Source organism: Medicago sativa, chromosome 6 (genome assembly GCF_051527215.1).
Source record: "Medicago sativa cultivar Bolivia chromosome 6, Bolivia_mono, whole genome shotgun sequence".
NCBI lineage: Eukaryota > Viridiplantae > Streptophyta > Magnoliopsida > Fabales > Fabaceae > Medicago > Medicago sativa.
This window is the reverse complement of record NC_140754.1, coordinates 88,961,142-88,989,093: the sequence shown is the minus strand read 5'-3', so window position 1 is coordinate 88,989,093 and position 27,952 is coordinate 88,961,142. Positions and strand designations below refer to the sequence as shown.

The 27,952-nt window shown below is 33.9% G+C and overlaps 3 protein-coding genes and 3 long non-coding RNA genes across 6 annotated transcripts; 4 read left to right on the top strand and 2 right to left on the bottom strand.

Moving 5' to 3' along the window:
- Window positions 1–319: 319 nt before the first annotated feature.
- On the top strand, window positions 320–1,748 carry LOC146917995 (F-box/kelch-repeat protein At3g06240-like). Its single transcript, XM_085719664.1, has one exon. The coding sequence runs from the start codon at window positions 346–348 to the stop codon at window positions 1,552–1,554; it is 1,209 nt and encodes a 402-aa protein (XP_085575790.1). The 5' UTR covers window positions 320–345; the 3' UTR covers window positions 1,555–1,748.
- A 2,311-nt stretch (window positions 1,749–4,059) lies between these two features.
- Window positions 4,060–6,821, top strand: LOC146917994 (uncharacterized). The gene is made up of 4 exons (XR_015015938.1): window positions 4,060–4,310; window positions 5,019–5,134; window positions 6,269–6,393; window positions 6,482–6,821. It is a non-coding gene; the product is annotated as an uncharacterized LOC146917994 (long non-coding RNA).
- Window positions 6,822–8,071: 1,250 nt separating this feature from the next.
- LOC146917993 (uncharacterized) lies at window positions 8,072–9,618 on the top strand. Its single transcript, XR_015015937.1, has 2 exons — window positions 8,072–8,212; window positions 8,770–9,618. It is a non-coding gene; the product is annotated as an uncharacterized LOC146917993 (long non-coding RNA).
- Window positions 9,619–10,154: 536 nt separating this feature from the next.
- Window positions 10,155–10,937, bottom strand: LOC146917992 (uncharacterized). The gene is made up of 2 exons (XM_085721979.1): window positions 10,521–10,937; window positions 10,155–10,451 (listed from the first exon to the last, which is right to left on the bottom strand). The coding sequence occupies exons 1-2, from the start codon at window positions 10,935–10,937 to the stop codon at window positions 10,155–10,157; spliced, it is 714 nt and encodes a 237-aa protein (XP_085578105.1).
- A 6,998-nt stretch (window positions 10,938–17,935) lies between these two features.
- Window positions 17,936–18,658, top strand: LOC146917991 (F-box/kelch-repeat protein At3g06240-like). The gene has a single exon (XM_085721978.1). It carries the CDS (start codon window positions 17,936–17,938, stop codon window positions 18,656–18,658), a length of 723 nt encoding a protein of 240 aa, XP_085578104.1.
- A 6,351-nt stretch (window positions 18,659–25,009) lies between these two features.
- LOC146917990 (uncharacterized) lies at window positions 25,010–26,248 on the bottom strand. The gene is made up of 2 exons (XR_015014221.1): window positions 26,129–26,248; window positions 25,010–25,390 (listed from the first exon to the last, which is right to left on the bottom strand). It is a non-coding gene; the product is annotated as an uncharacterized LOC146917990 (long non-coding RNA).
- Window positions 26,249–27,952: the final 1,704 nt, after the last annotated feature.

Here is a 27,952-nt window from a genome sequence, read left to right as displayed (position 1 = left end):
ATACAATATAATATTTTTTTTGAAGTATATACTATATAGTATAGATAATAAAAAATTTAATTTAGTTTAAAGAAAATAGATAACTAGTCAAAATAAAATTAGTAATCTTTCAAAAAGAAAACAATATTAGTATATAATTGCCTCAACCAGATTTGGATATTGAAGTTTGTTATAACAAAAAAAGATTTGGAGTAAAAATTAATTAGTTTTTCTATATAAATAAACTGATAGTGTAAACAAAAAACGAGAAATCATTTGAAAACCTAAATTTCATGTTAGCAACAGACGCTATCTCTACGTGAGTGTCGGTGTGGTTCACGTCAGGCGCCATAGCTTGCTACTGTGATGAAATCGATGGATTCTCTTTCAACTGAAAAGGTGAGCAATCATATTCACGAAGATATTGCCTTTTCCATTCTCTTGAAATTGCCTATAAAATCTTTGAAACGATTTAGTTCCGTAAGTAAATCATGGTCTTGCTTATTTGAAAACCCTATTTTCATGAATTTGTACCGCAACAGTTTCATATCCGATGCTTACGAGGACGATGGTTCATGTCTCCTCCTCCAACAGACTCTGCCATATCCATCAAATTATAGTCATGTGTTGTATTTGCTTTCTGGCGAGAGGTTTGAGAATAAAGTCAAATTAGGTTCGCCACCTCCGTTCCCTGGTTTTATATTGGGTCCCGTTATTAACGGAATTGTTTGTGTTTACTACAGTAGTACAAATGTTGTATTATGGAATCCAACTATTGATGAATTTAAGGTCCTTCCTCGAAGCCCAACTGAATTAGAACCGTCAGTACGTTATGAGATTAAAGTGAAATGGCTTCATGGATTTGGTTATGATCATGCTAGAGATGACTATAAGGTCATTCGACATGTACATTATAAATTAAATTTATCAGACTATGGAAGTGAGAGTGACTCTGACTATGACAGTGATGCGGTAAGTTTGCCAACCAGTGTGTCACGTGATGACGTGTGGGAGATATACAGTCTTAGAAGTAACTCTTGGAGGAAACTTGATATGGATATGCCTTGTGGTATGAGGACTAATGTAGGTGTCTATGTGTACTTGAATGGAGTGTGTCATTGGTGGGATGACGATGACGATGATGATAATGACGCATATTTGGTGTCATTTGACTTAAGCAAAGAGGTGGTTTGTATAACACCCATGCCCTCAACTAGGATTGCTAATTTTGATTCTGGAATAGAGATGAGACACTTGACGGTGTTAAATGACCACGTTGCTTTGATCTCATATTTTGAACAGTCGGCTACTTTTCACATATCAATTTTGGGTGAAGTTGGTGTGAAGGAGTCTTGGACTAAACTCTTCATTCTTGGGCCTTTTCCTGGTGTTCATCATCCTATTGGAGAGGGAAAGAATGGTGATTTATTCTTCAGAAGAGAAGATAACGAACTGGTTTGGTTTAACTTGAGAACTCAGATGATGGAGGAGCTTGGTATTAAAGGGCAAATGCATTGTTGTCAGGTAGTCATTTACAAGGAAAGCCGTCTTTCCCTTGGAGGATTAAATGGTTGATTATTTTCCTTTTTTTATCTCAGATTTCACCCTAGAGGTTTATGGTAATGGTTATTAGGTTTTTACCTTGTATGCAAATTGGCTTGTCAATTGCGCAAATCATAATTAGTTTCAAGACAAGTTATAGAATGATTGATGTATGAATCTTGGTTTATAGATTTTATTTTGATGTTTAATCTCTTTCTATTTGTGAATTGTTTTTTTATTTCATTTCTAAGAATGATATTTTTTCTTTACTGAATGACTATTTCATTTGCAATAATGATATTTTCCTTTACCGAATGACCTCTAATATTACGTAGAAATAATGTTTATTTGGGAACTGGATAAGCTAATAAGCCGCATTCCATGATTCTGTCATGCTTAATGGTTTGTGTGAGATTGACAGTCTTCTATCACATTAAGTTTTTTCCCAACAATCAGTTGAAGGTAAGATTTCTCAACATGTCTAAGGACTAAGGAGGATCATTCATTGGTATAGGGTAGCTGTCCTTCACCTTCAGAGAGTGCTTGTTCATGGGAGAAACATTCAACTTCTTTTTGGCATTATACTAGTCTCCAAACTGCTTACAGAATGCATTGATAGCATTACTAGTCCATGAATTTTATGCAGAGAGTCATACACTACACCATTTATTGTCTTTGGCAACACTTTTTTATGCAACAAGTGAGAAACGTTGCCTAAAATATAGCTAAGGGGACGTTTTATGCTTGTTCCCAATTATTTTTTCGCAACACCGTAAAACGTCCCCTAAAATGTAATAGGCGACGATTTTAAGTGTAGCTACAGATTTTACTTTGCAACAACTGGTAAATGTCCCCTTAGCTATCATTGGGGACAATTTTCAAATGTTATGTTATCTCAAACCAAAAGGGTAAATTTAACAATAGTGGCTATTGAAATTAGCTCTACTAAATCGTTGGAAAGTATATTAATAAAAAATTGTTGGAAAGTAAGAAATTATTTTTCCTTTAAAAAAGCGTGTAGTAGTTATTTTGATGATAAATAAAAAAAAGTTAATTATAATGATAATAATATATTTTTTCCATTAAAAGTATAATATCCTTTTGTTATCTATAATATTCTTTTGTTATCTATTTTAAATATAAAGAAATTAGCATATTTTGACTCTTTTGAGCTGCCTTTTTCTCATTTTAAAATTGCCCTTAACTTTTAATATGAATAACAAATATAACAGAACGTAATAAACTATATACATCCAATATTTTCTTTCTCTTTTAATCATTTAAAAAAGATAATGGATGAGAGTGAATTCAAGTATTAAAAAAATGTAATAAACACGATATTTATTTTTTGATTATCACACAACTTATCGTGTAAAAAACACGATACAAGTATATGTCTAGTTTTTTTCGTTTATCTTTACAAAAAGTGTAACAAACTAGATCAAGTATATCTATATTATATATTATATACTATTTATTTATAATATATCTAAAAAAATAGGAGATTTTGAGCTGCCTTTTTCATTATACCAATTATACATTTAAACAATTTTTTCTATGTTGTTGATGTCATTAAAAAGATACGAATTTAGTTTTTTTTTTTTTTTGTTATATTGTTGATGTCAATGAAATAGATAAATGTGGTTAGTTTGGTTTGTTATAATTTGAATGTAACAAACATTTATATTTATACTTTTAATCAAAATAAAAATTTCATAATAAAAACACCGTTAATAATTTTCAAACGTTAACATAATACAATGAGTGGAAAGATGGACACGTGAGTGCTCGTCTTTTCGCTAGTTATCTATACTATATATAAAAAAAAATACATGATTTTGAGGTGACTTTTTCACTTTCAATTTTGCGATTAAACAATTTGGTCTTAGCAAAGCACAACAATCTACCACTAAGATCAATGATGACCCTACTTCTTAAGAGAAAAATCTCTGAGCATTTGTCAAGAAAAATTCATAATTATGGGTGTACTTGCAAAAAATTACAATAATCGTATTAGAGTTTGTATTGTATTTAAGTACAATTAACCCATTTATTTGTTATATTTAAGTAAAATAATATTATTATTATTTTTTTGAGGGGAAAATAATATTATTTATAAAATATCTTAATTGAACATACATTACTTTATTTTTTATTTGGATGTTCCCTGTGAACGAGAGACATTACTTTGTCTTAATATTCAAAATCAAGTGACTTTATATAGCCAATTATTAAAAAATAAAAGTTTAGGTAATGTATATATTGTTAATTATTAATTAACATAAATATTAGATAAGGAAAAAAAAAACATAAACATTAGATTTGTCTTACGAGACATAAAAAGTAGAACTTTTTTTTTTGTCAAAAAAGTAGAACTTTTTTATTTGACAAATAATATAACTTATTTCATTAAAGAATAATAAGTAAACATTTTTTTAGGTAAAAGCTAACAAACATTTTTTTTTTAACCAAATCTTTTTGGTGAACCGATAGAAAAAGAAAAAAAAAATTAGAACCACATAAAATCTCTATCTGACAAAGTATACACGTTAGAACCACAAAATCACTTCTAAACGTGAAAAAAGCCATTCACGGCTCACCCTCATGATGACACTCAAATCCATTCATGTTCATGCCTCAAAGCCGTAATTCTTTCTGATTTCAATTTCAATTTCGACAGTTGCCTCCTCAAATCCATCGATTTCGATTTCGACAGTTGCCTCCTCAAATCCATTGATTTCAGTCCCTCCTCAGTTCCCTTAGATTTCCCAAATCCTCCGAATCTCACAGTATGATTAGTTTTTCATTCTTTTTGATTCTCACTGAAGTTTATCATTTAGGAAGTTTGGATCTATTCTCTCGCTGTTCATATCTTTTTCTATTTGTTTTATTTTGATTTGGGTTTTATTTTGATGTTCATAACCAAGGAATCAATATCATGTTATGCAAAATGGGTTATGTTTGAATGGTTTTTTTTACTCCTGCTGTAAAGTGGATTTATGCTTTTTTAGATAATTATTAGTGAAATTATCTTCACTCTTGGCTTGTTAGATTTGTAAGAAGATGTATTCAGATCTCAATCAGTATTCTACTCAGAAGGGTTAGGATGAATTCTTGAAGCTGCTGTTAGCTTTATGTGGATTTTTTGTCGTGATGTGTAGTTTGGTTTTCACGGTTAGAAAACAAACATGTTGCAGTTCTTTTTGCTTTAGATATTGCTGATGTATTGATATTAGATGAACCCCGAACATGAGGGTTACATACTATTATATATTATTGATATTTGATATTATCTCAAAATCTAAGGATGATTGGTTGGAACTTATCGGATGCATTTGATGTTTACTTTGATAGATTATTGTTGCGGTTTACTTTTAAAAATTAGATTTTGTTTTGATAGAAACTTTTTATTCAATATTTTGTTGATGCCCTTGTTTTATCTTATTCATGTTAGTTAGTACACACATCTTTGACGTCCCTGAACTTGTTTTCTAAAGGGCATATGGTAGCAGCACCGTTTTCGACATACTCCGTGTTGTTGCATCTTCAATGTTGCTGCATTCTCGCTTCTTTGCGTTGCTGCGCTCTTTTTTCTTTGCGTTTCTGCATTCAGGTATTGCTTCTTTGTGTCGTTGCATTATTGCTTTTTGAGTTAATGTTTTTTATTCATCTTCCTCTTTTTTTTGGTTAAAGACTTATGGTGAAGTGAAGTTTTTGACATGATGGACAATAGTACTAGTTTTCGGTGTTAACTTGTCATTTCATTTAAGAGTTAGGTTAAGAGAAATGTGTAGTAGAGTCATACTCTTGCAGTTAAACCTTAAGATAAACTCATTATGTGACTGCTGTTATCTCCATTCTTAGGATCCATTCAATTTGAACTTGATTTATTGACTTGTGTCTTATGCTCTTAAAATTTGTGCTTTGTGCTTCCATTTGTTTCAGATGGTTTGAGTACATAGTCTGATAAAGAATCCATCCCCTCTCCTAACACCAGGGGCGGACCCACGTTGTAGTGAGGGGGTGTAGGTGAACCCCCTGAAACTAGAAAAATTACACATGATACCATTGATTTTTCTTACTTTTAATATAATATACTAGTAAAATGTACTAATTGAACCCCCTAAAATATATTGAAATCCATTGGGCAATGATCTTCCACCTAGCTTGCATGCCATACGCCGCCATAGTTACTGTTTTTCATATCTATTCATTCACTTTTGGTTCACGTGGAGTGGACACAAACTTGTAGGTCGTGTATTTTGAGTTCTTGTATTTTTCAATTGAAATTTTGATTTCCTTTTCTTCTTTTGTTCTTTCTTTCTACCAAGTTCTTTTTAAAAAAAGGAAAATGTCAACCAATGCTCTTAGAACACTAATTAAGATAGAAAATATAGTAAAAATATCTTATAATTTGTGTAGTTAAACTCGTAAAAGTGTAAAAAGTACTATTTTCAATGCATAATTTTCTTTTTTTGTTTCCATAACTAATGCTTTAGGGAATTAGTTAGAAAGAGTATTTTAATTAGAGACAAAGAAAAATTTCAAAAGAGGTTTATAATTAGAATGAGTATTTTAATTCATTTTTAGTTTTGTTTATTTTTTGTTTGTCTAGTAGTCAAGTGTCTAGAAATTCATTTTTTAAGGTGAATACGTGAGATGTTCGGAGTTCGAACTTCGGTCCCTGCATCTATAATGCAATGTCCTTACTAATTGAGTTAATCTCACGAAGTTTTTTTTATTGAAGATGGTTGACGACTTCAATCGACTATATCTTATATCTATTAAATATCTTGCACCGTCTGGCCCGAGTCCTGGCTACCCCACTGCCTATCACGTCCTTCAAACGTGAATTTCATGAACTTGTAAGATGTAAGATAATCACAGTTTTCTGTCTACTTATATTATCAAATATATGGTACGTCAATTAGAATGTGATTGAATTCCTTTCATGTTTCAGGTAATGGCTACTCTGGAAATGATCCAATTGTTGAGGGATTCATTTGTAGCATAAGACTGGCTTGGTTGGTATGTTTGATGTTCATACAAGATCATGTACCAACAAGGGGAATTTTTTCAAGTGCTTCAAATGGGACTAAATTAGCTTGGTCAATGCTTAGAATTTATTTGTTAATATATGTGATGGTTTAATTTTGTATATTTTTGTCTTTTATTTTATGTTGTTTAAGCAATTTAAGATGACTGAGCATGATTTTATTGTGTTGTTTAACCATGATCTTTTTTTGTTAATTTCCAATGAACCTATGTACGCTTGATTTCTAATGAATTATTATTGTGTATCTTCTATGTGATGTAACATAACCATATGTATGCATTTTTTTATAAGACTTTTAAAGCAAAAATTAGAGTGGAAAAGTCAGATTGAGGCATTATTTTTTTTTATTTTCTATTTAAGATTAGGCAACGCTTATTTTCTGTTGCTTTTTATGGCAACAATCAAAAGCGTTGCCTTAGGTAGCTTGGGAAAATCGTCCCCTTTACCCAAACTTTAGGCGACGCTTATAAATAGTGTGCCCAAAAGTGCAAAAAATCGTCGCCCTAGACATTAGGCGACGCTCGTATAGGGGACGCCCGAAAAACGTTCCCTATTCTCTTAGGCAACGATTTTCATAGTTTTGGCAACAATTTTCGACTGTTGCAAAAAAGAGAAAATGCTGTAGTGATACCTGCTTGGGATGCCAATTATATCCTCTTTTAGTTGTCTTTAACATGTCCTACCAAAACAAAATGCAATCACTTTATCAGTTCTGATCTCGTCTCTCTACACACATTCCTACACATTAGAAGTACACTTGTTCAAAACACAAGGATGCTGTTTTGGTTGTTTTTTATTTTCTTCTGTTATGGAGGTCATTCCGTGGTTTTCTGGTTGCCATTTTCCAATTAAAGTGACATTTTTCAGGTCTTTGAGGTAATTCATTTTTTTGAAATTTTATTTAATTTTGGGTTAGTTTAGGCTTTTTTTTCCCTTTAGCATTAATGTTGCTAGCATAGTTCAGTTAAAGAAAATTTTGGGATGCAGACTATGAAGGGATAACTTGATTATGTCTTTTATTTGTTTTACTTTATGCGCTAAAAATTTGTCTAAGAGTGCATGATTTCAAGTTTGGTTCCAAGTTGACTTGTTTGTGTATTTGTCAACTTCAGGTTGAGTCTTCTCATTTTTTTTACTGTCATGTTGTTCTGTCAAGATAATGTTGAAGTTATCATGCATCTTTGTTCCTTTTCTTTTACTTTTTTTTTTCATTGTATTTTCATTTTAATGTTGGACGGAGATTGGAAAATGATAACATAATATGCAGTTGAGTTATTGAATTATACGGTTGAATGAGTTCCATAAACTCATCACATTTTACTGTTGTGGTGTCTGTGTCTACTTATTCAAATTCGAAAATTGCTGTTGACACATTAGAGAAGGCTGGGACACACATGTAAAATACGCTTTTGCCCCCTCGGCAGTTAACTGCCGAGGAATTAAAAATCCGACTGCAGTTAACTGCCGAGGAATTCCTAGGTAGTTAACTGCCGAAGTTTTCTGCTACAAGTCTGGCAGAAGCTCTCTCATCTCCATTATTCATCACATCTTCAAATTTTTTTTCTCAAATCTCTCTCACAAATCTCTCTAAAAAACCCAACCAAATCCAACCAAATTTATTCAACAAAATCACAAGTAAGTAATTATAATGCTATTAACTTAAATTTTAGTTGTTATAAATGTTTTTATTTTTTAGTTTTTGAGTAGATTTATTTTATTTTAGTTTTTGAGTAGATTTACATAGTATAATTCATTTTTAGAGTAAAATGTTTGTATGATGTTTGTATGATGTTTATGTTATAGTTTAAAGTTTATTGGTTATATTTTAATTTGGTGTTTTAAATTAATTTTTTATTTTAGTTTTTAATTAGATTTACATGTTATAAATCATTTTTAGATTAGATGTTAGTTGATTAATTTTGTTAAAATGTTTGCATGATGATTATGTTATAATTTAAAAATTTTAGGGTTATTTTTTAATTTGGTGTTTTATATTTTTAATTTTATTTTAGTAAGACTATATGATTTATTTTAAGAGTAAATATAATTTGAATAATTTTGCTATATTTTGCGTTAATTTTTTTTTAGACAATTACATTTTAGGGTTATTTTTATGATTTTTAGAGTCTATGTATAATTTGCAATGTTTGAATGAGTTTTTCATTGATTCTTTTAAATTTCTATGTGTGTAGATTTGAAACAATGGCCGGATGGATCGACGTTCATGCAACATTCAACGGCGGAGAAACTCATAGGTTGAAGGTTCGGTGCCTTGATGTAGCGTTAAGAGGTCTCAAGGATCAACTGAATGAATTCTACCAAGGAGTCAACCCCAGAGACACAAGGAGGGTGCAAAATATTCTGTATAAACGTCCAAAGCTCGACGAGGGGAGCGTATCATTCACTTGGGTGGAGTTAAAGAACGACGAAAACGTGACGAGCATGTTTTGGGAGCACACCAAGTTCCAGTGGATCGATATGCGGGTGACGTTGCTGAGATCAACTGAAGATATCATCAACAGCTTGATTCCACCAGAAGATCGTCATTAGTTAGGGTAAGGTGCATTCAAACTACAACATTTGTCTCACCTCTGAAATGGGGTAATTCAAACTTGCCAAACAGCGAGGACTCAAGCATTTCGCTCGCTATTCATGTTTTTCCTTTGAAAAGATTAAATTCTTGTTAGGCTGGTTTAGATGAAGGTATTAGGTGTCAAGGAATGGACCTCATTTCGGTGGCACTTGAATACCTTCATCTAAATCAAGCCTGACAAAAATTTATTCTTTTCAAAGGAAAGCATGAATAGCGAGCGAAATGCTTGAGTCCTCGCCGTTTGGCAAGTTTGAATTTACCCCATTTCAGAGGTAAGTTTGAATTTGCCCCATTCAGTGGTAAGATAATTGTTGCAGTTGGAAGGTACATTCAGGAATGTAATGTAATTGTTTTTTTTTTTTTTAAATACGTCGTTTATGTAATGTAACGAAACCTGTATCGCAATATTTATTCGAACGAATTCATGCTATTGTAATATTTATTCGAATTCACGCTATCGCAATATTTATTGGAATTCACTCTATCGCAATATTTTAAATAACATAAAATAATTTTTAAAGAATTTCTAATAATTTTCTAACACAATTCTATTGTAAACAAAATAAAACAAAAAAAATAAAAAAATAAACTTCGGCAGTTGAGTACCGAGGAAAACCTCGGTAGTTTAGTACCGAGGAAAACCTCGGCAGTTTACTACCGCCGGTTTCATCTTTTCCTCGGCAGTTAACTGCCGAGTCGTCCTGAAGCCAGAATTTGCAGAACCTGTTGAAGGCAGAACCTGTTACATGTGTTTTTACACATTGTAAACACATTGTTTCGATGCCAAACCATAAAGCTAATCAAATAAAATTACAAACATAATTGAAATTGAAAATATAATACGGAAACGAGCAATTGTCATAAAAAAATGTCTTCCAAACAAAGTAACAACAAATGTACTGGAAGTACTAACAAAACGGCCAAATGTCATGAAAATACACCAAGTCCTAAAAATAAATCCTAAAAATACTAGCAGTCTTAATCCTACTGCTGGTCCTGGTCATGCTGGTGCTGCTGGTGTCTCCTCCTCGGTCTCTGGGCTCTCCTCCTGGTAATGATCGGCGCGATCTGCTGCCTAACATCCTGCAAGGCCGCATACAACTGCTGAGGGGTCATGCTCATCACCTCCTGACCCAAAAACTCATCAGCATGGGCAACAACGCCGCTAACCATGTCATAGGTGTCAGAGGAGCTTCTCGCCTCGTACCGCTCCCACTGCTCTGCAACGATCTGCTCCTCGTTTGGAGGCCTCGGAACATCTCCCGGAAGAAGTGGCAAAATCTGAGGGTGAGACACAATCGTGTACTATCGTACATAGCCCTCTGCCATACGCCATGGTTGCTATCCTGCCTGCTCACCCCAATCAGCCTCCTTAAGTGTGTGAGTGCGGAAGTCCGCGAAGGCCTGCACAATCTCAGCCGGTGTCAGCGCTGGAACATCCGTCGGAGGTCTAGGTACGGACTGGACGTATCCGTACTGCCTCAATACCCTCTCCGGCAGGTGACGGTACACCCTACGATCGCCGCACATGATCCAGCCAGAATACCAAAATACCTCCTCGAAAGGCTGGAACTCCATGTGCCCTTCGTACGGCCTCCAGCATACGTCATCAAACGTAATGCGATCAAGCAATGACCGATACGTGGCCCCCTCTCCATGACCCTTCTGAAGAGTCCACCTCGCCGCAACCGGTAAATTTTCAATGTAGTCCGGGTTTGGATCAACAGTGTAAAACTTAGGGAAGTGCGACAAAAACCATGCCTGCATAAACCATACAAATCACATATAAATAAATTAAAGTTAACTAAAAAAATAAAATTTACAATTAACAAAAAAATATAACAAAATATAACAAAATAATAATAGTTAACAAAAAAAATTAAAGTTAACGAAAAAATATAACAAAATATAACAAAATAATAATAGTTAACAAAAAAAATTAAATTTAAATTTAATTTTTACTTACAGTGAGCAGTGTCACGATTCCCCCAAGCTGCCTGTCTCCGGGCAAACAAGCCTGAGCTAACTCATCGTACAAGTATGCAAGTGCCATCCCTCCCCATGAATAAGCATGCATCCCCGCGTAGCCGTCCGCCATAGTCGTCAAATAAATCAACTGGATGTGCTTGTTGCTTCTATCCCCAAACAACAGGCATCCAACCAAGTATAGAAGGTAGGACTTCACACAATAAGTCCTAACCCTCTCCAACTCCTCCAGCTCCTCTGGATCCTGTGTATCCGCCAAAAGGTTGGCTCTACCAAGGTGCGTCGTATAAAACTCCCTCAGCTTTGGATAACTAATGTATCCACCATACTCAGTATTGCAGATTTTCTCTGCCTGCGTCCTCGACGCACCCAAGTGAGTCATCAGTAGTGCCTCTCCCTCATGTCTCAGCATCTTCTTCCGGTGGCCCAACATCCGCCCTTCAATCGGGACATGCATAAGACATGCGACATCATCCAAAGTCACAGTCATCTTCCCCATAGGCATGTGAAAAGTGCTGGTCTCAGAATGCCACCTCTCGCATAGAGTCATCAGCAAAGCGTGAGACACAGTGGCGTAGCCCAAGTATACCAAATCATGTAAGCCACTCTGCATAAGCGGATCCCAAAACCATCTCTGATTGGGGTTTGGACGTCCGAGACTCAAAATCTTGGGGCCATGATTAATTGGTTTTACAAAACGCTTCTTGCGGCACTGAAAAAATAGAAAAATAAACATAGTTTAAACAATGTAAACATTTAACTAATAAATATTAAACTTAACAAATGCTAAAATAAAAATAAAGAAAACATATAAAGAAAATCACATATAAAGAAAACATATAAATAAAACATATAAAGAAAACATATAAATAAAACATATAAAGAAAACATATAAATAAAACAATTTAAAGAAAATCACATATAAATAAAACATATAAATAAAACATATTTAAAGAAAGTCACATATAAATAAAACATATAAATAAAACATATCAATAAAACATATAAATAAAACATATAATCTAAACATATAAATAAAACAATTTAAATCAAGAAAGGAAAAATAAAGAAAATAATTAAACATAAAGAAAGGAATTAAAAAAAACATATATAAAAGTTAACTAAAAGAAAGAACACATAATTGTTTTTACTTACGTCATCCATATAAAAAAACACATATAAGAACACATATAAAAAAACACATATAAAAAACACGTAATTAAACATAAAGAAAGAACATTTAGAAAAAAAAAATACTTACGTCATCCTTATTATACCAAAGCGGCAATGCCACATGATTGGCATAAGAGTGAAGCAAAGATATGTCCTGCGGTCCTCCAGGAAAGGGAGCGTCCGTAGGCAACACCTCCGGGGCAGCCGCCATAGCAATGTCATCCTCGTCTGGCTCCCCTGGCATATGTGGCGGCTCTGGCATATACTGCTCATCGTACCCACCATCAGTCACATCATGGTGATCCTGATAGTTCAGGTACTCCACCTCCTGGGTCGGGTCAACCACCTGTGACTGTTCAGGATGCGCCTGAGAAGCCTCAGATGCCTGAGAAGTCCCTGAACCATCCGCCCTCCGACCTCTTCCCCTCTTTGGGATGTGCCCCCTTTGCCTCTCCTTCCGGTGGCTTTGAGTCATCGCACGCCTACCACCAATCATTTTAGATGGATCAATCGGTGGCTCTTGATTAGACATATCTACACAAAAAATTAACAAATAAACTTCATTAAAATCAATACATTTATCTTAAGTACATAACATTCTAAAACCACATTCTAACCATTGACATCACATTCTAAAAACCATTGACATCACATTCTAAAACCACATTCGACTTAAACATAATCTAAACATCATTTCCATCAACTACATTTATCTCTAAGTACATAACTAACTAAAAAATCAATACAATTCTCATTTGGGCATTTTTTCAAACACTTTGTGTGCAAAGTTTCAAACAAACTCAAATTGTGTTAATTTGACATCATTCAAAACCACATTGTACTTAAAACTCATTCAAACAACATTCACAACACCTACATTCAATTATAAAGTACATGCAATCATCTAAATATCAATTCCAACATCAACCCTAACCACATGCAAACTACCAATTTTTTTAAAAAAAAAAAACCTACACAAACTAACATTATGATTAAAAATTAGTCAAGATACTTACTTGTGATTAAATGGAGATGATGCACTTGAGTTTGCTCAAAAATCGAAATTGAAGGGCACTTGGGGTGGTTTTAGATGTGTTTGAAGACAAAGAAAGAACTGGAAACTGCTTCTGTTTCGTGTTGATTATGTTCAGAAATCTTCAGCAGTTAACTACCGAGGAATTCCTCGGCAGTTAACTGCAGCCGGATTTCAAATTCCTCAGCAGTTAACTGCCGAGGGGGTAAAAGGGTATTTTACATGTGTGTCCCAGCCATATGGAATGTGTCAACAGCAATTTTCTTCAAATTCAGTTCTTTGATTTATTTACAGCACCGCAGACTCTGTTTTGATCTTTGTTGAAACGAAAATAGAAACTATTGAAATGAACTTATCAATCAATTTTACCTTTCTTTTTACATGATTGAATCCTTCCATTTGCATAATCATAAATATGTGCAAATAGAAACTATAATAAAAGGCCAAATCCTGACAATATCTGATAACAGGGCTATAATAGGGGATGGATTATTAATAATCATTTGTTTAGACTTCTAAGAAAGATGATATTTTCTTCTTCCATTCTTCTGTGTTTTTATTTGTATTTAGACTTTTCGTATATACATTTTAGAATACACACACACATTACATGATTGTCCTTTATGTTATATTTTTTAGCAGTTAGAACCACAACTTTTGTTCCGCAACGAGGGATGAACAACATCCAAGTGTCAATTTATCACGTTTTACACTAGAGATGAATGACTCACTGTTTTTGATTCTTAAATTCGAACCATTGCTTTAGAATGAAGATATCGCTGCAAAAATTTAGGTATTTGATTTTAAGGTTTTTGCATTTGAGCATTTAAATTTAAAGAAGAAGATGTGAAAGGAGACAGAAAATTTATCACATTTCACACTAGAGATGAATGACTCCCTGTAAATTTGTGGCCTTAGCGTTTAGGAAGGAAAGGGCCTAATTTAAGGATCGCTCATATTTGCAAGTCTTAAGTACTACGTGGATTTTGTGTATTGGTGATTGATATTGTTGTTTCTTAAGACTACGACCTTGGTAATATTAGTATGTGTATTGATGACATGATCCACATTGTCTAAGGGAGAGTTCATGATGACTTATTGATCAGATAAAGCCTTCATACTATGAAGGTATTCAGATATGGATTTTGATCTTTTAATGAATCTATAGAGTCTCTCTCTCAGGTGCATGATTATTGCATGAGTTTTGCTTGCAAACATCTAAGTGAGAATGTCACAAGCTAATTGTAAAGTCTACATTGGGATCAATAGAAGAGATACTGGCATGAATGAAGGATCAATTGATCATGTACTTTAAAATGAGTGTAGGCTGCATCAATTGTTGTTGGACTTGCAGCGGTGCCATCAACATAACCAATGAAATTATATCCATAGGGAGGACATTTGATTAAATATTCCAGGCAATAATTTTATAATTGTGAAAATACTTACATTAAAATCTTTAAAGACACCCAACATCAAAAAAAATTATGATGTCTTTCACATATTACTTGTTCTTGAACACGATTAGAAGAAACGAGCAAAGTGGGTGCTATGAAGCTGATGTGTCGGTTGACAATGGTTCTTCACTAGTGTTGGGTTGTGTACTAGATAAAATACTCAAACACTGAAGTCAATCGGTTCTCAAAGAGTTTTAAGGCTTTTTCGATATAATGATAATGCGTACCTAATTATGTAGTGAATTGCTCTTTTAATAGATTTTCAGCTGGCTGCTTGAGCATGGATGTTTTGATGATTACACCCTTATAACACAAGGGTCGGGTGCCCGTTTGTTTTACTTAACGAGCTCATATTGGCTTTGAACGCATTGTTTGGTGTTTCACGATTCTTTTCATGCATAGGTGATCCACAACCGCATTTGTACGCCTTGTTGAGGCTCAACTTTGTCAATGGACTTTAGATGCGAGGATTGAACCTTGGCCAAACCAAGAACATTACTTCATAGTCTATACTACACTTACTTTTTTGAAATAACTTTTTTTTAGGAAAAAAATAATTTAAGTTAAAATATAACATTATCATATTAAAATAATTTCAACATAACATTTTATTCTATTACTTTTTTTGGATTGATTTTTAATCATTTTTTTCTTCATAATTTTTTTTGTTGTAAGTTCAATCATATTTACATTTAAAAAAAAAATTAAAACTTCACTTCATCTATTTAACGTTTGTGTCGATAGATGAAGTGAAGTTTTACATTTTTTTTTTAAATGTAAATATGATCGAACTTACAACAAACAAAACTCTTTTTTTTTGTCCTCGTGTGCTTAGCTCAGTTGGTATGGACAATGCATAATATATGCAAAGGTTTGGGATTCGAACCCCGGCCACCACAAAAATAAAAAAAATAAAAACTCATTTTTCATTGGTCTGATTTAATTTGAATTTTAAGAGGAACGGTAAAAATCGAACCAAATGAAGCTTACTAAGTCCCAAACTAATGATAGTCAATTTAATCTCCAGTTGACTACTTTCATTTACCTTGTGATTATAAGTTGTTGGCTGAAGATTAAAGAAATGGTGACAAGCACTATCTGATACTCACACACAACCCGATTACCAAAAAGTTAATGTTATAATTCAGATGCATTTTTCAGAACGAGCCTTCCGATACTCACGGTTTACTTGACAAAGTTAAGCGCTACTCTTTTCTATGGATGAAAGCAAAGTATACATCTTTTAGTTATAGCTGGTATGATTGGTGGACACATCCGCTTCTTTGTATGAGTGTTCCTCTTTGACTCTTTTTGTTTGTTGGTAGGGAGGTGCCTGTGTTCTGGCACTTTGTACATGTAAATACTCAATCTAATAACATTGACTCAGTTAGTTAAACTTTTTTTTTGTTTACACTTGTTTTTTCTTTTTAACAATTTTTTATTGTTTATATAAAAATCTAATCTAATCTTTTTTTTGGGTGTTAAAATCTAATCTAATTTAGTTAAAATAAAATAGATAACTAATCAAAAAAATATAAAATATTAGTAGTAAATAACCGCCTCATATAGATTAGATTTGGAGTAAAAAAAATATATATTTGGAGTAAAAATTAATTTCGTTTTTCTATAGATTAGATTTGGAGTAAAAAAAATATATATTTGGAGTAAAAATTGATTTCGTTTTTCTATATAAGCTGATAGACTTTTAGCAAGTGTACTAAAAATATATCGAAGTAATAAAATTTATAAGTTCGTATCCACAGGGACTGTTTCAACTTCTACTCGGTAGTAACGTTATTATTAAGGATGTATGTAAAATGGGGGGTGCACTGAGGCAATAGATTTGGTTTGCAAATGTAAATAAAATGGTTAAGGAAAAATTGGTTTAAGAAATAATATGGAGAGATGACTAGGTCAATCAATTCATCTGTTCATCACTCATTAGCAACCTGTTTCTTAATTTTTCAAATGATATTCAGTTCAAGACAAATTAACAAAATAGCTTAGGTCAATCCCTTGATCCTAAGCCCTCTTTTATAATTATAATTCTGTAATCCCTTAGGTGAACCTATAATCATCAAAGGTTTTAAGTCCGTTAATTCAATTATCACAACCTAACAACGCTCCATCCCTAGATTGTCCGTTAGATTGAACAGTATAAATATGTCAGAGTTACACGCTAGTGTCAGTAGTCATATAAACTCTAGAATCAGTTATATTGGGTCAGAATCATAAAAGCATTAATAACAATTTATACTGAATAAACTAGAATAACATTCATAAAGATTAAGAGTTACAGGTTACATAAACATGAGCTAGAACAGAATCATCTTTTGACCTAATCACAAAGGATCTAGCTATTCATGGCTAAAGCATAAATAACTAATATGAAAGAAATATTTATTACATGAAATTGGTGACCGGATATGAGTTTTGTTGGTCTCCAACCTTTTCTCCATGTATTTATTTCCCCAAAATTTCGCTTCTTTTCCTCAAACAACAGCATTGGTTTATATAGAAAACAATAAAGTTGAGCAACCATCATAGTACAACGCTTTACCATCGCACTACGATTTTTCCAGTAGCTGCAGATTTCCAAAACAACTCAACATCGTAGTACGATGCTAGGGATCGTAGTACGATAGCTTCACAATTCTTTATTTCTTTGTGCTGGTTTATGCTCGCCACTATCATTCCCTTATGCATTAATTTATTGATGGCAATCACATTCTTTTATACATCACGTGGCCATCACTTCTTTTGTGGAATTCTTTATTTTGGTGGCAATAATGGTCCTTTTGTTGCATTCTCACGTGGCCATCAATGAGATTCCATTTTGCCAAGCTTTTCTTTCACTTAAATATAATAATAATACACAATAACTTAAAAACATTAATTTATTCAAAATAACTCTAAATTAAATACTAGAATAATAAAAATAAACCAAAAACTTACTAAAAAGACTCTCTAAAAATAATGAATGACTGACTGTCATCATAAGCTGATAGCGTAAATAGAAAACGAGAAATCATTTGAAAACCCTAATTGCATGTTACACCAATCGCTACCGTGGAGTTTGACAGTGTTCTTCGCATCAGAGGCTATCGCTCGCTACGATGATGAAATCTATGGATTCTCTTTCAACTGAAAAGGTTAGCAATCATATTCATGGATTTGGTTATGACAGTGTTAGAGATGACTATAAGGTGATTCAACATGTATATTATTATTTACATCTATCTGACAATGAAATTGAACGTGATACATTAAGTTTGGCAACTAGCGTGTCACGTGACGATGTGTGGGAGATATACAGCCTAAGAAGTATTTATACTTATGAAGGTGTCTATGTGTATTTGAATGGAGTGTGTCATTGGTGGGATGACGACGACAATGCTGATAATGACCCATATTTGGTGTCCTTTGACTTAAGCAAGGAGGTGTTTTGTAAAACACTCATACCCTTAGCTTTGACTAATATTTTTTATTCTGAATATGAGAGTAGACGTGAGATACACTTGACGGTGTTAAATGACAACATTGCTTTGATCTCATATTATAACGAATCTGCTACATTTCACATATCAATTTTGGGTGAAGTTGGTGTAAAGGAGTCTTGGACTAAACTCTTCATTTTTGGGCCTTTTCCTGGCGTTGATCATCCTATTGGAGTGGGAAAGAATGGTGATTTATTCTTCATAAGAGATGATGACGAACTGGTTTGGCTTAACTTGAGAACTCAGAAGATGGAGGAGCTTGGTATCAAAGGCGATATGGATTTTTGTCAGGTAGTCATTTACAAGGAAAGCCATCTTCCCATTGGAGGAATAAATGGTTAATTATTTTCATTTTTATTCTCAGATTTCACCCTAGAGGTTTATGGAAATTGTTATTAGGTTTTTACCTTGTATGCTAATTGGCTTGTCATATATCATAGTTTTATGGATTTGGGTTTATGGATTTTAGTTTGATATTTTTTCCTTACTGACCTCTAGTATCATGTGGAGCATCTTTTTGCTTATTGTTGGTAAAATTCTTGCTGATCAATTATAACCTAATTAGAAGATCCTCTGGTATGTCTTAATTGAAAGTCAACCTAGATTTTGATCATGATATAAATTATGACATTTCCATAATCTGTCTTCTCTTGGTTGTTAGGGCAACATACCAAAACTAATTGCAGAAAATTCTTGATGGTGACCTAAGTTAAATGCATTTGTATGTATTTAGCTTAAATAGGTTTTAAGTCCCCTAATTTACATTAGTATTAGTGGTGTATTGTTTAGAAGATCCTTATTTTTTTTTCATATAACACACAGAGACACATACATATACACATACATACATGATCACTCACATGACTTTGATAAAAAAAAAACTCAAAATGTCAAAAAATGTCACTGAATTTTCAACATGCTATAGTAACTAGTAAGGTTTTTGTAACAATGTGGTTTTAAAGTCTGATTCTTATTCTAAGACATAACTTTTAAATTGAAATTTTAGCATAAGGCAAGACAAGGGTTTTTTTGGTTGGATGAAGAATCGGAAAATGGATAACATAATATGCAGTTGAGTTTTGAACTATACAAATGAATGAGGTCAATAACATCATAAAATTTTACTGCTGTGGTGTCTTTTCATTCAAATTCAGTTGTTTGATTTATTACACTGCAGAATCTGTGTTTATTTTTGTTGAAAAGAAAAGAGAAACTATGGAGAAGTAATTATCTATCAATTTGACCTTTTTTTACATGATTGAAATCATTCCATTTGAGTGTTGTTTAGTAGCGAAATTACTCCAGTGGATTTCGCTGATAGCGAACCTGGGGCGACATTTTTAGTTTCTTTTTCTCGAAAACTATTAGTTCGTCTCAAGGGTCCGTAGTGACTATTGGAGAGTTGTCTTCACAACCTTTTTTTGCAATAAACACTCTTTATAACATCAAGTAACGAATGCACATTACAACTTAAGGTTTTCAAAGGAAAAAGGCATGGACAACCATTAACGGAGTCGACTCAGTTTAAGGTGACTTTGGAAGTTAATGTGTCAAGGTTAGAAAGGGGTTAGATCAAGAGTTTAGAGGTTCCGGTATATGGAACGGACGTTATGGACGTGAAGACTGGAAGTAAGAAGTTAAGGTGGTGAGGAGTTATGTTAGATCACAAGATTCTCAGATTTTGTGGAGTATTAGTTACCCCTCGAATCTACGGTTTGCTTAATTCATTTACTAAGGCTCGTTACTATGACAAATTTTAATATTTGCAAAGTTTATAAAATTTTACAAAAGTTATACGCATATGGGTGATTGGAATTGGTGTTCGTAATTTTTAAATGGAATTCTGTAGGCACCGGTCAGTTACAACACATGAAAAATAATTTGAACACTTGGAGCAAGATTTGATTACACTGTTGTGTTATCAACTCGTTCCACGAATTTTATAGTAACGACCGAGACCCAAAATTCAATATTTTATATATATATATATATATATATATATATATATATATATAATAAAGAAACATCAACACCAATAATCTGTGTGCAAATTTATGAAGTTTTCTTCAAGAAGAAAATTAATGAGCAAGCATTAGTAAGATTAAGCAAAGCGTAGCTTGTGAGAATACGAAGATGTAATGTTGGATGTTCAAGGAAGGTATGTATGAGTACATGATGAGTCTACCATGGTAATTATGTGGCAACGCGAATGTGCACCGTGGGTCAAAATTGCTCGAGAACGAATTTAAGTATGGTATCGTTATGTCAGGAGATAAGTTCAACTGATAAGTATGTAAGATATATATGTAAGGAAAGTAATGCGAGCATATGATAAACCTACCGTTAGCCTTAATCTCGCAAGGTGGTAAAAGTGCAGGGTTGTAGCGTTGGTTACGACATAGAAGATTTGATAAGATAGTAAACATGGGCAGAAGGAAATGTGAAGTTTTATCCGTCTCAATGAGTTAAGGTATTGATTAAAGACAACATGTGGGAATCAGAGTGGCGTAACGGAAATGGTCAGCAAGGTTTTTGATGGTAATTACAGAGCCGTGAGTATGATAGTAAGAACCTACGAGAGGAATGGTAAGAGAAGACAAGTGTAGTAACACGATTTTGGTAAGAATGTTATGAGACGAATAAGAAGTTTCCGAAAACGCTAAGTAAAGATATTATGGATAAGTCTCCACCAAGTAAGATAGGGGAGACTAGAATCGCTACATATGAAGTAATCGGGTTGCCTAATCGGTGATGTTGAACCAGTGCAAGAACTGTCAGTTGGCTAAGAAGTGTATGCTTTATGGCAATAGGACTACATGTAAGGTTCAAAAGGTTTCTTCTTGCGACTTAAAGTAATGATTAAGCTATCAAGTGTGATAACCGGTTATGAAGAAGAGGTGTCGATCGGGAGAAGATAACAATATGTGACTAGTATCCGAATACGGTGTTCCTAAGATTCAAGTTTAGTGCTCTTGAAACAAGAGAACGAGATATTGTCAAGTGAATCAGAGATCCTACCTGATTTATGTTTAACAGTAAAGTATGTCTAGGAAATGCATGCAAAGATAAAAAGGAATAGGAAGGAATCTACTTTTGGAAGTTAAGAATGTTATCACGAAAGGAAACACGACTCATGAATTATGCATGATGAGGTTCATACCCACAAGTGCTAAACTTGTTAAAAGATGACAATACTTGCTAAGATAATTTCGAACTATGATTTTAAAACTCCTAAAATAGAGATGGATATTGAGGAACTTGGAAACGAAGTTATTTTGTTTTTTTTAGTCATGCATCTATTCGTTCCAAGGACCCATATACCAATATTTAGAAAATTTTATGAAGCAATATCTTGGAACAAGTATCGTTATTATCTAACAAGAGGTGACACTTGGAAGTATATGAAACGCGATGGAAAGTAAGTTTGGCAAATGAACAATAATGTTCTTCAGAGGGTTATATGGGACATATAAATTTTATGGAAGGTATTCAGGTACAATTGGGTTAAGACGAAAGACTCCGAATTTGCGAATTAAGAGATTAGTTAATGGATGTCAAGCGTATCGGTGTATTTGATTTCGCTTTTCTATGTCAAGTTATAGGAGTTGCCATGAATATGGATGCAATGAGAAACGAAATATTTCCTGAGATTTCAAGATGCGATGAGAGAATTGTTGGATAACCAAAGTAAGTAGGAAGTATGAGTCACAAGGTATGGTAAGAAAGACTAAGTATGGACTATATGTATGTACGATAAGATGCTTATGATGCAAACGGGAGTTGCAAGGCAAAACCTGAGTGCTCCAGTTAATGATAAGCCACTTCTACGAATGGTTAATGTTAAGCGGATAGGTTATGGAATCAAAACAACCAGTCCACATGAAGCAAGGGTAAGTTTTAATCACGATGTGTTAAGATGACTCAGGGATTTTGAGGAAGATATTAACATCAAGAAGAATATGTTCGGATTCATGCGGATTAAGAAAAACATAATAAATTACATGTGTAAATGAAGAAAGCTTACATTGGACTATTTCAAGAGTGTATGACTAAACCAAAGATAGTATGTTTGATAAGGAAGCATCCTTCGAAACTCTTCGAAGTGGGTAATGATCAGATATTACTTAACAGAAACCGAAGAAGGCAAGTTTTAGTTGCGATGTTGGTAGTTGATTTCTAAATTTCGAGGACGAAATTTCTTTAAGGGGGGTAGAATGTAATATCCCGCCTGTCAGTATCGGAATATTACCATTCGATCGTGTCAGAGGATTAATGTTTATGGAAAATAAGTATGATGGAAATGTTTAATTTGAATGTCTGGCAGTCACGGGTTAAGTGCCAGAGACGTGCAAACACGTGTAAGATGAAGGGCATTTAAGTAATTTCACGCAAGAGGGGTATTTAAGTGATTTTGGCCCAAATTTCTTCATTATCCATTGCTCTTTCTCTCTCTAGGTTTTGGTTTTGGGAATTGCTTTTCCTTCTCTCTAAACCTCACGCCCTCCTCTTCTCTTCTTCACAATCCCTCCTTGATATTTTCTTCTCTTCCATGACAAGTTTATACTAATCCCCATCATGATCCCTTAAATTTATGGAAGCTTGGTTTTGTTTGATTTTTCTACTTCTCCACATAAGAAAAGATTCAATTTAGGGTTTTGGTTAAGTTGGGAGTTGAAGCATGAGCTTGTGCAATCTATGGTTTCCTCATGGTTAGGCAACAAAGGGAAATATGATTTGAAGATGGATTGATGAGCTAAAGCAATGGTTGTGGGTGAATCAAAAGCTAGGGTTTGAAGCTTTGAAGTTTAAAGCTTGAGGAATAGCAAGACTTTGGTTAGGTGAGATCCTAGTTAGATCCCACCTTCAGGAATTTATGTTTATGCTTGTGAGAAAATTATATTTCTAGGGTTTCTGTACATGGATATGATTCACCCCTTTTCATGCCAAGCTTATTATACTTGCAAATACTTGTGCTATGATTGTTTTACAGGTTTCCTATGATTACTAGAGACATTATATGCCTTGGGTTACTTTGTGATGGAGATTTTTGGCTTAAAACAGGTTTTGTGCAGGTGCTGAACTGCACTAACTCGCCACTGCGAGTACAGAGCTCGCGAGGCGAGCATGAGGAGCCGAATGGGGGGGTTGCTCGCCCCCAAGCTCGCTAAGGCGAGTAGCTACTCGCCATTGCGAGTAAGCTCACTCGCGAGGCGAGTGAATGGTGGCATTCTGCCCTGTTCGCTCGTCTCTTCCCTTTTGTCTTACCTTGGTTCGGTTCTTCGCTCCCGCAAACTCTTATAAATGTGAACCCTTCATAACTAGTCCCCAAGGCATAGGTTTTTCTTAAAATAGTCTTTAGTAAGGTGAAGCGAGTATTTGTTTGTATAGTAAAGCATGGCATGTTAGAGATATATCAAATCTTGAACGGGTAGCAAGTTATACTTCAAGTAAGGGAATGAACTAGAGCCTTGACTAGTTGTCGAGAATTAGATAGTTAATCATGTATGTTTATGTAAGATAAAATGCGAAGAATATTTCTACGTCCACGAATAAGTATGATCAAGTAAGAGTTTACCTTTAATCGGATCGATCAAGGTTCTGAGGTAACTCGCATGTATGATTAGGTTTAATCTTTCACGACGTTAAGACTAAGATTATAACCGCATGGCGGTGTTCGTGTCTCTTGTTATCCACGTCAGGGGGATACGGGAGGTTCTCGACCTAAGGGGAACGGTTCAATCCGCAAGGGACCCGCACGACACCGAGGGAGTCTGATGTACATACATCGGTCATGTATGGGATTGTTCTCGGGGTTACTCCACCCGGGGCTCTCCGTAAAATGAACCAAGATAAGAATGTTTGTTCAACGCTAACATAATGAATAATGAACTTAGACGCGATTATGTATGATATGTTTATGATCACGAATGTACTCATGTATGTTTATGTTAAGTACAAGTCATGACTAGGACAAGTAAAGAATATGATGCCGATGACGTTCTTAGGTTTCCCTAATCGTCCGGCTTAGGATTGTGTCATGAACATGTTACATGAAGACCTCGATGCGTTTACCGTATCTTGGCATAGTGGTCTTAGGTTCCCTTGACCGCCATGACACCCAAGATTTTAGTAAGCCTATAACAAGTAAGATGATTTTTATGACGGTCCTAGTATGCACAACCGTCTAAGTATGCAAGTCCCCACACACGTATAATCAACCGTCAGGTTGTAAAGTAGACACGTGGCGACCGTAGGTTTCCCTTGAGGTTGCCTATAGCCTAGAATTAGGTGGAACTCACTGAGACATTATGTCTCATCCCAATCCTTATTTGTTTCAGATAAACAGGTTGGGATGGCAAGCTACAAGCTGGATAGATGTTTCGGCAGGTGTTCGTTCGAATTGCAGCAGGATGACATGGATTCAAGGAAGCACCAACTAGATTTTGGATAAGTTATGTTATAGAATCAATGTACGAACACTGTGGTTGTATAAGATGTATAATTATCATGTAATAAGTTGTAAATTTTTAATGTATCCAGTATCAGATTAATGCACATGCTAAACTTTCTAGATACGTTTAGTATGGGTGTTACATAAGCACTAAGAGGAAAAAGTTTAATGTTGTAAAAAAAACAAACCACCAATGTTGATAAGTGAGGATTTTCATACAAATATAATGCTCAAGCAGCCAATCATAGAAAATTGAATCTAAGATTTCTGAAATTCTAATATGTGGTCTCATGATGATCCATCGTACAAAGAAGGTAAAGAGTTAAAACATAGTAGAGTGTGGTTGCATGTGCAAGTAAGTAAGCAACAATAAATAGTCATTTAATTGAAGATAAAAACACCAACCAATGATCACTATTAATCTACAAAAAAAAGTAGGAACCATAGTCACATATAGAAGCGTACAAATATAGTTACAAAACTCCATTGCCATACAACAATGTGATCACTTGAGAACTGAACAGAAATTCACCAGCCAAATGGATCAAATGCATTTCTATTTCCTTCATCAAGCAAGCATCAACAGGTCCCTGTAATCATTCAAAATCCATTTGTTGGCTAGTCTGCAACCGTAAAACATACACTACAATAGCTAAATAGTTTCAATAACATTACATTACCAATTTATTAATTAGCATTTGTTCTTTAAATCAGCATAAAAGTAGGAAAATAATTGTAGAAGCTCAGAATCTAAGCTTTGTATTTTGAAGCAAACAATAATTGAAACATGAGAACGTTATATTTTCTATCTCAGACTTCTGCTGCAAAGACTTGAAGCAAAGCAAACACTATATTTTACAGAGACTTTTAAGGAAAAAGCAAGCACTAAAATGAAAATAATAGATATCACATAATAATTGGACATTTAATCAAATTCATAACATGCTTCAATTTCTAATAGCAGTACAAAGTTATGGAAGGCAACACCCTTAATTTTCAGTGCTTTCTATATTAATTGAACGATGAAAAGTCTCATCTGTTGAATAAATATGTCATGCGCCACTCATATCATTATAAAACATTGAATGAATGTATTCAGTAATCAAAAGAGCAATGTGGACCCAAGAAAAACGGAATGGATGACCTTACATGGTAGCGGGTTTTGTGCAAAGTAGTATGTTATTGCTATGTCAATTCAAATGCATTTTAGTGGACCAAATCATAACCTATACAAAAAGCCAAAGGAATTATAGTAAATTAAAGTGCAAATATATGTGAGATATATTTATAATTTGCAAGAATTTTTAGCAGATTAATGTGTCATTGAAGCCGCATAAATGCATGCAAGTGTAGTGGCACACCTAAAAATATCATCTGTCACTGCCATCCTATTAGTTCTGGTGTTGCCTAAGATGCGCATTTGCACTATTCAGAGATTCAAACCCTGTGATATTAGGTCAACAAATTCAGGGAAAACAGTCTGCACAAAAAGATAACAAACAAGATATTTAAAATCTGGCAGTGGCAGATGCATATAAAATATGTCACCATCAATTGTAACATGGTACATGATGGAACCTAAAACCTATGGTAGAAACAAATCAAAAGCTGAAATCCTCACCAGTATCATTCAACCGAAATCAAAAATTGAATTGGAATAGTATAACTAACACTGGAATTGTCAGTGAAATCATAAATCGAAATCAATATCAAATCGAGAATGAACAAATTGAGTAAGAAATTGAGAAAGAACAAATTGTATACCTCCATGGACGGTGGTCTTCAGATGACATTGCCGAAAGCGGAGGCAATGAGGGTTTTAAAACTTGGGTGAATGAAATTGTTGTTCTTACTGGTGAAAACGATTAGGTTTCAATGATGAAACTGAAAGGAGGCGATGGGAGGAGAAATGAGAAAAGAGGCAAATCTTCTTTTTCCTTTTTCAAAGTAAAGAGAAAGAGAACACTTAATCTGAAGAAACTTGAGCCATGTGTACATACCATCAAGGGAACATTGGAAGCTGATAAAATTAAGCGTGAGAAACGAAAGCGTGAGAATCAAAGTGTGAGAATTGGAAACACATTCATCCATTATCCAACAACTCTGCAAAGTTACAAAACAAATTACAAATCAAGTAAACCAATAACAAATTGGATCGATCGAATAATAATCTGAGTAATCGATAAAACAAAGAAGAAAATTTACCTTTGATTGATTGATTTTTGATTTTTTTTAGGGGTTTGTTTGCGATAAAACGAAGAAATTTGACTTAGATTGATTTTTTAGGGTTTGCTTGTGTGATGGCTTAGCGATGGCCAAAATTATAGCAAACTTCATAACAAAACTCGGTTGGCCAAAATTATAGCAAACTTGATAACAAAATTCTGCTGGCATTATGTAAGATGATCAATAGCTAAAATTGAATGGCGCCTAAATGTGCAAGATCCAATGGCTGAGAAAAGTGGAGGGAAAAATGAGGGGAAAATATTAGGGTTAAGGATAGCTTGGGGGGTTAAGCTGAAGTAGAGATAAATATGAAATAGTTGTTTCGGAAAACAGAAGAGATAAATATGAAATAGTTGTTTCGGAAAAATAGGGCTATAGATAAATATGAAATAGTTGTTTTGGAAAACAGAAGAGATAAATATGAAATAGTTGTTTTCGAAAAATAGAGCTATAGATAAATATGAAATAGTTGTAGGGCCAATTTGTTTCGGAAGTAGAGATAAATTTGAAATAGTTGTTTCAGAAAAATAGGGCTATAGATAAATATGTAGGGCCAATTTGTTTCGGAAGCAGAGATAAATATGAAATAGTTGTTTCGAAAAATAGAAGAGATAAATATGAAATAGTTGTTTCGGAAAATAGAAGAGATAAATATGAAATAGTTTTTTCGGAAAATGGAAGAGATAAATATGAAATAGTTGTTTCGAAAAATAGAAGAGATAAATATGAAATATGATCAATGGCTAAAATTGAATGACGCCTAAATGTGCAAGATCCAATGACTTAGAAAAGTGGAGGGAAAAATGGGGGAAAAATATTAGGGTTAGGGTTAGCTTTAGGGGTTAAGCTTTAGTAAGTAAGATAGATAAATATGAAATAGTTGTAGGGCCAATTTGTTTCGGAAGTAGAGATAACTATGAAATATTTGTTTCAGAAAATAGAAAAGATAAATATGAAAT

What these genes read in the sequence shown, in the direction of transcription:
- LOC146917991 (XM_085721978.1), top strand. Translation starts at nt 17,936, where the DNA reads ATGATGAAATCTATGGATTCTCTTTCAACTGAAAAGGTTAGCAATCAT.
- LOC146917995 (XM_085719664.1), top strand. Translation starts at nt 346, where the DNA reads ATGAAATCGATGGATTCTCTTTCAACTGAAAAGGTGAGCAATCATATT.
- LOC146917992 (XM_085721979.1), bottom strand. Translation starts at nt 10,937, where the DNA reads ATGCAGGCATGGTTTTTGTCGCACTTCCCTAAGTTTTACACTGTTGAT. An exon ending in AGGCTGATTGGGGTGAGCAG is followed by an intron (nt 10,452 to 10,520) that starts GCAGGATAGCAA and finishes TCTCACCCTCAG; the next exon opens with ATTTTGCCACTTCTTCCGGG.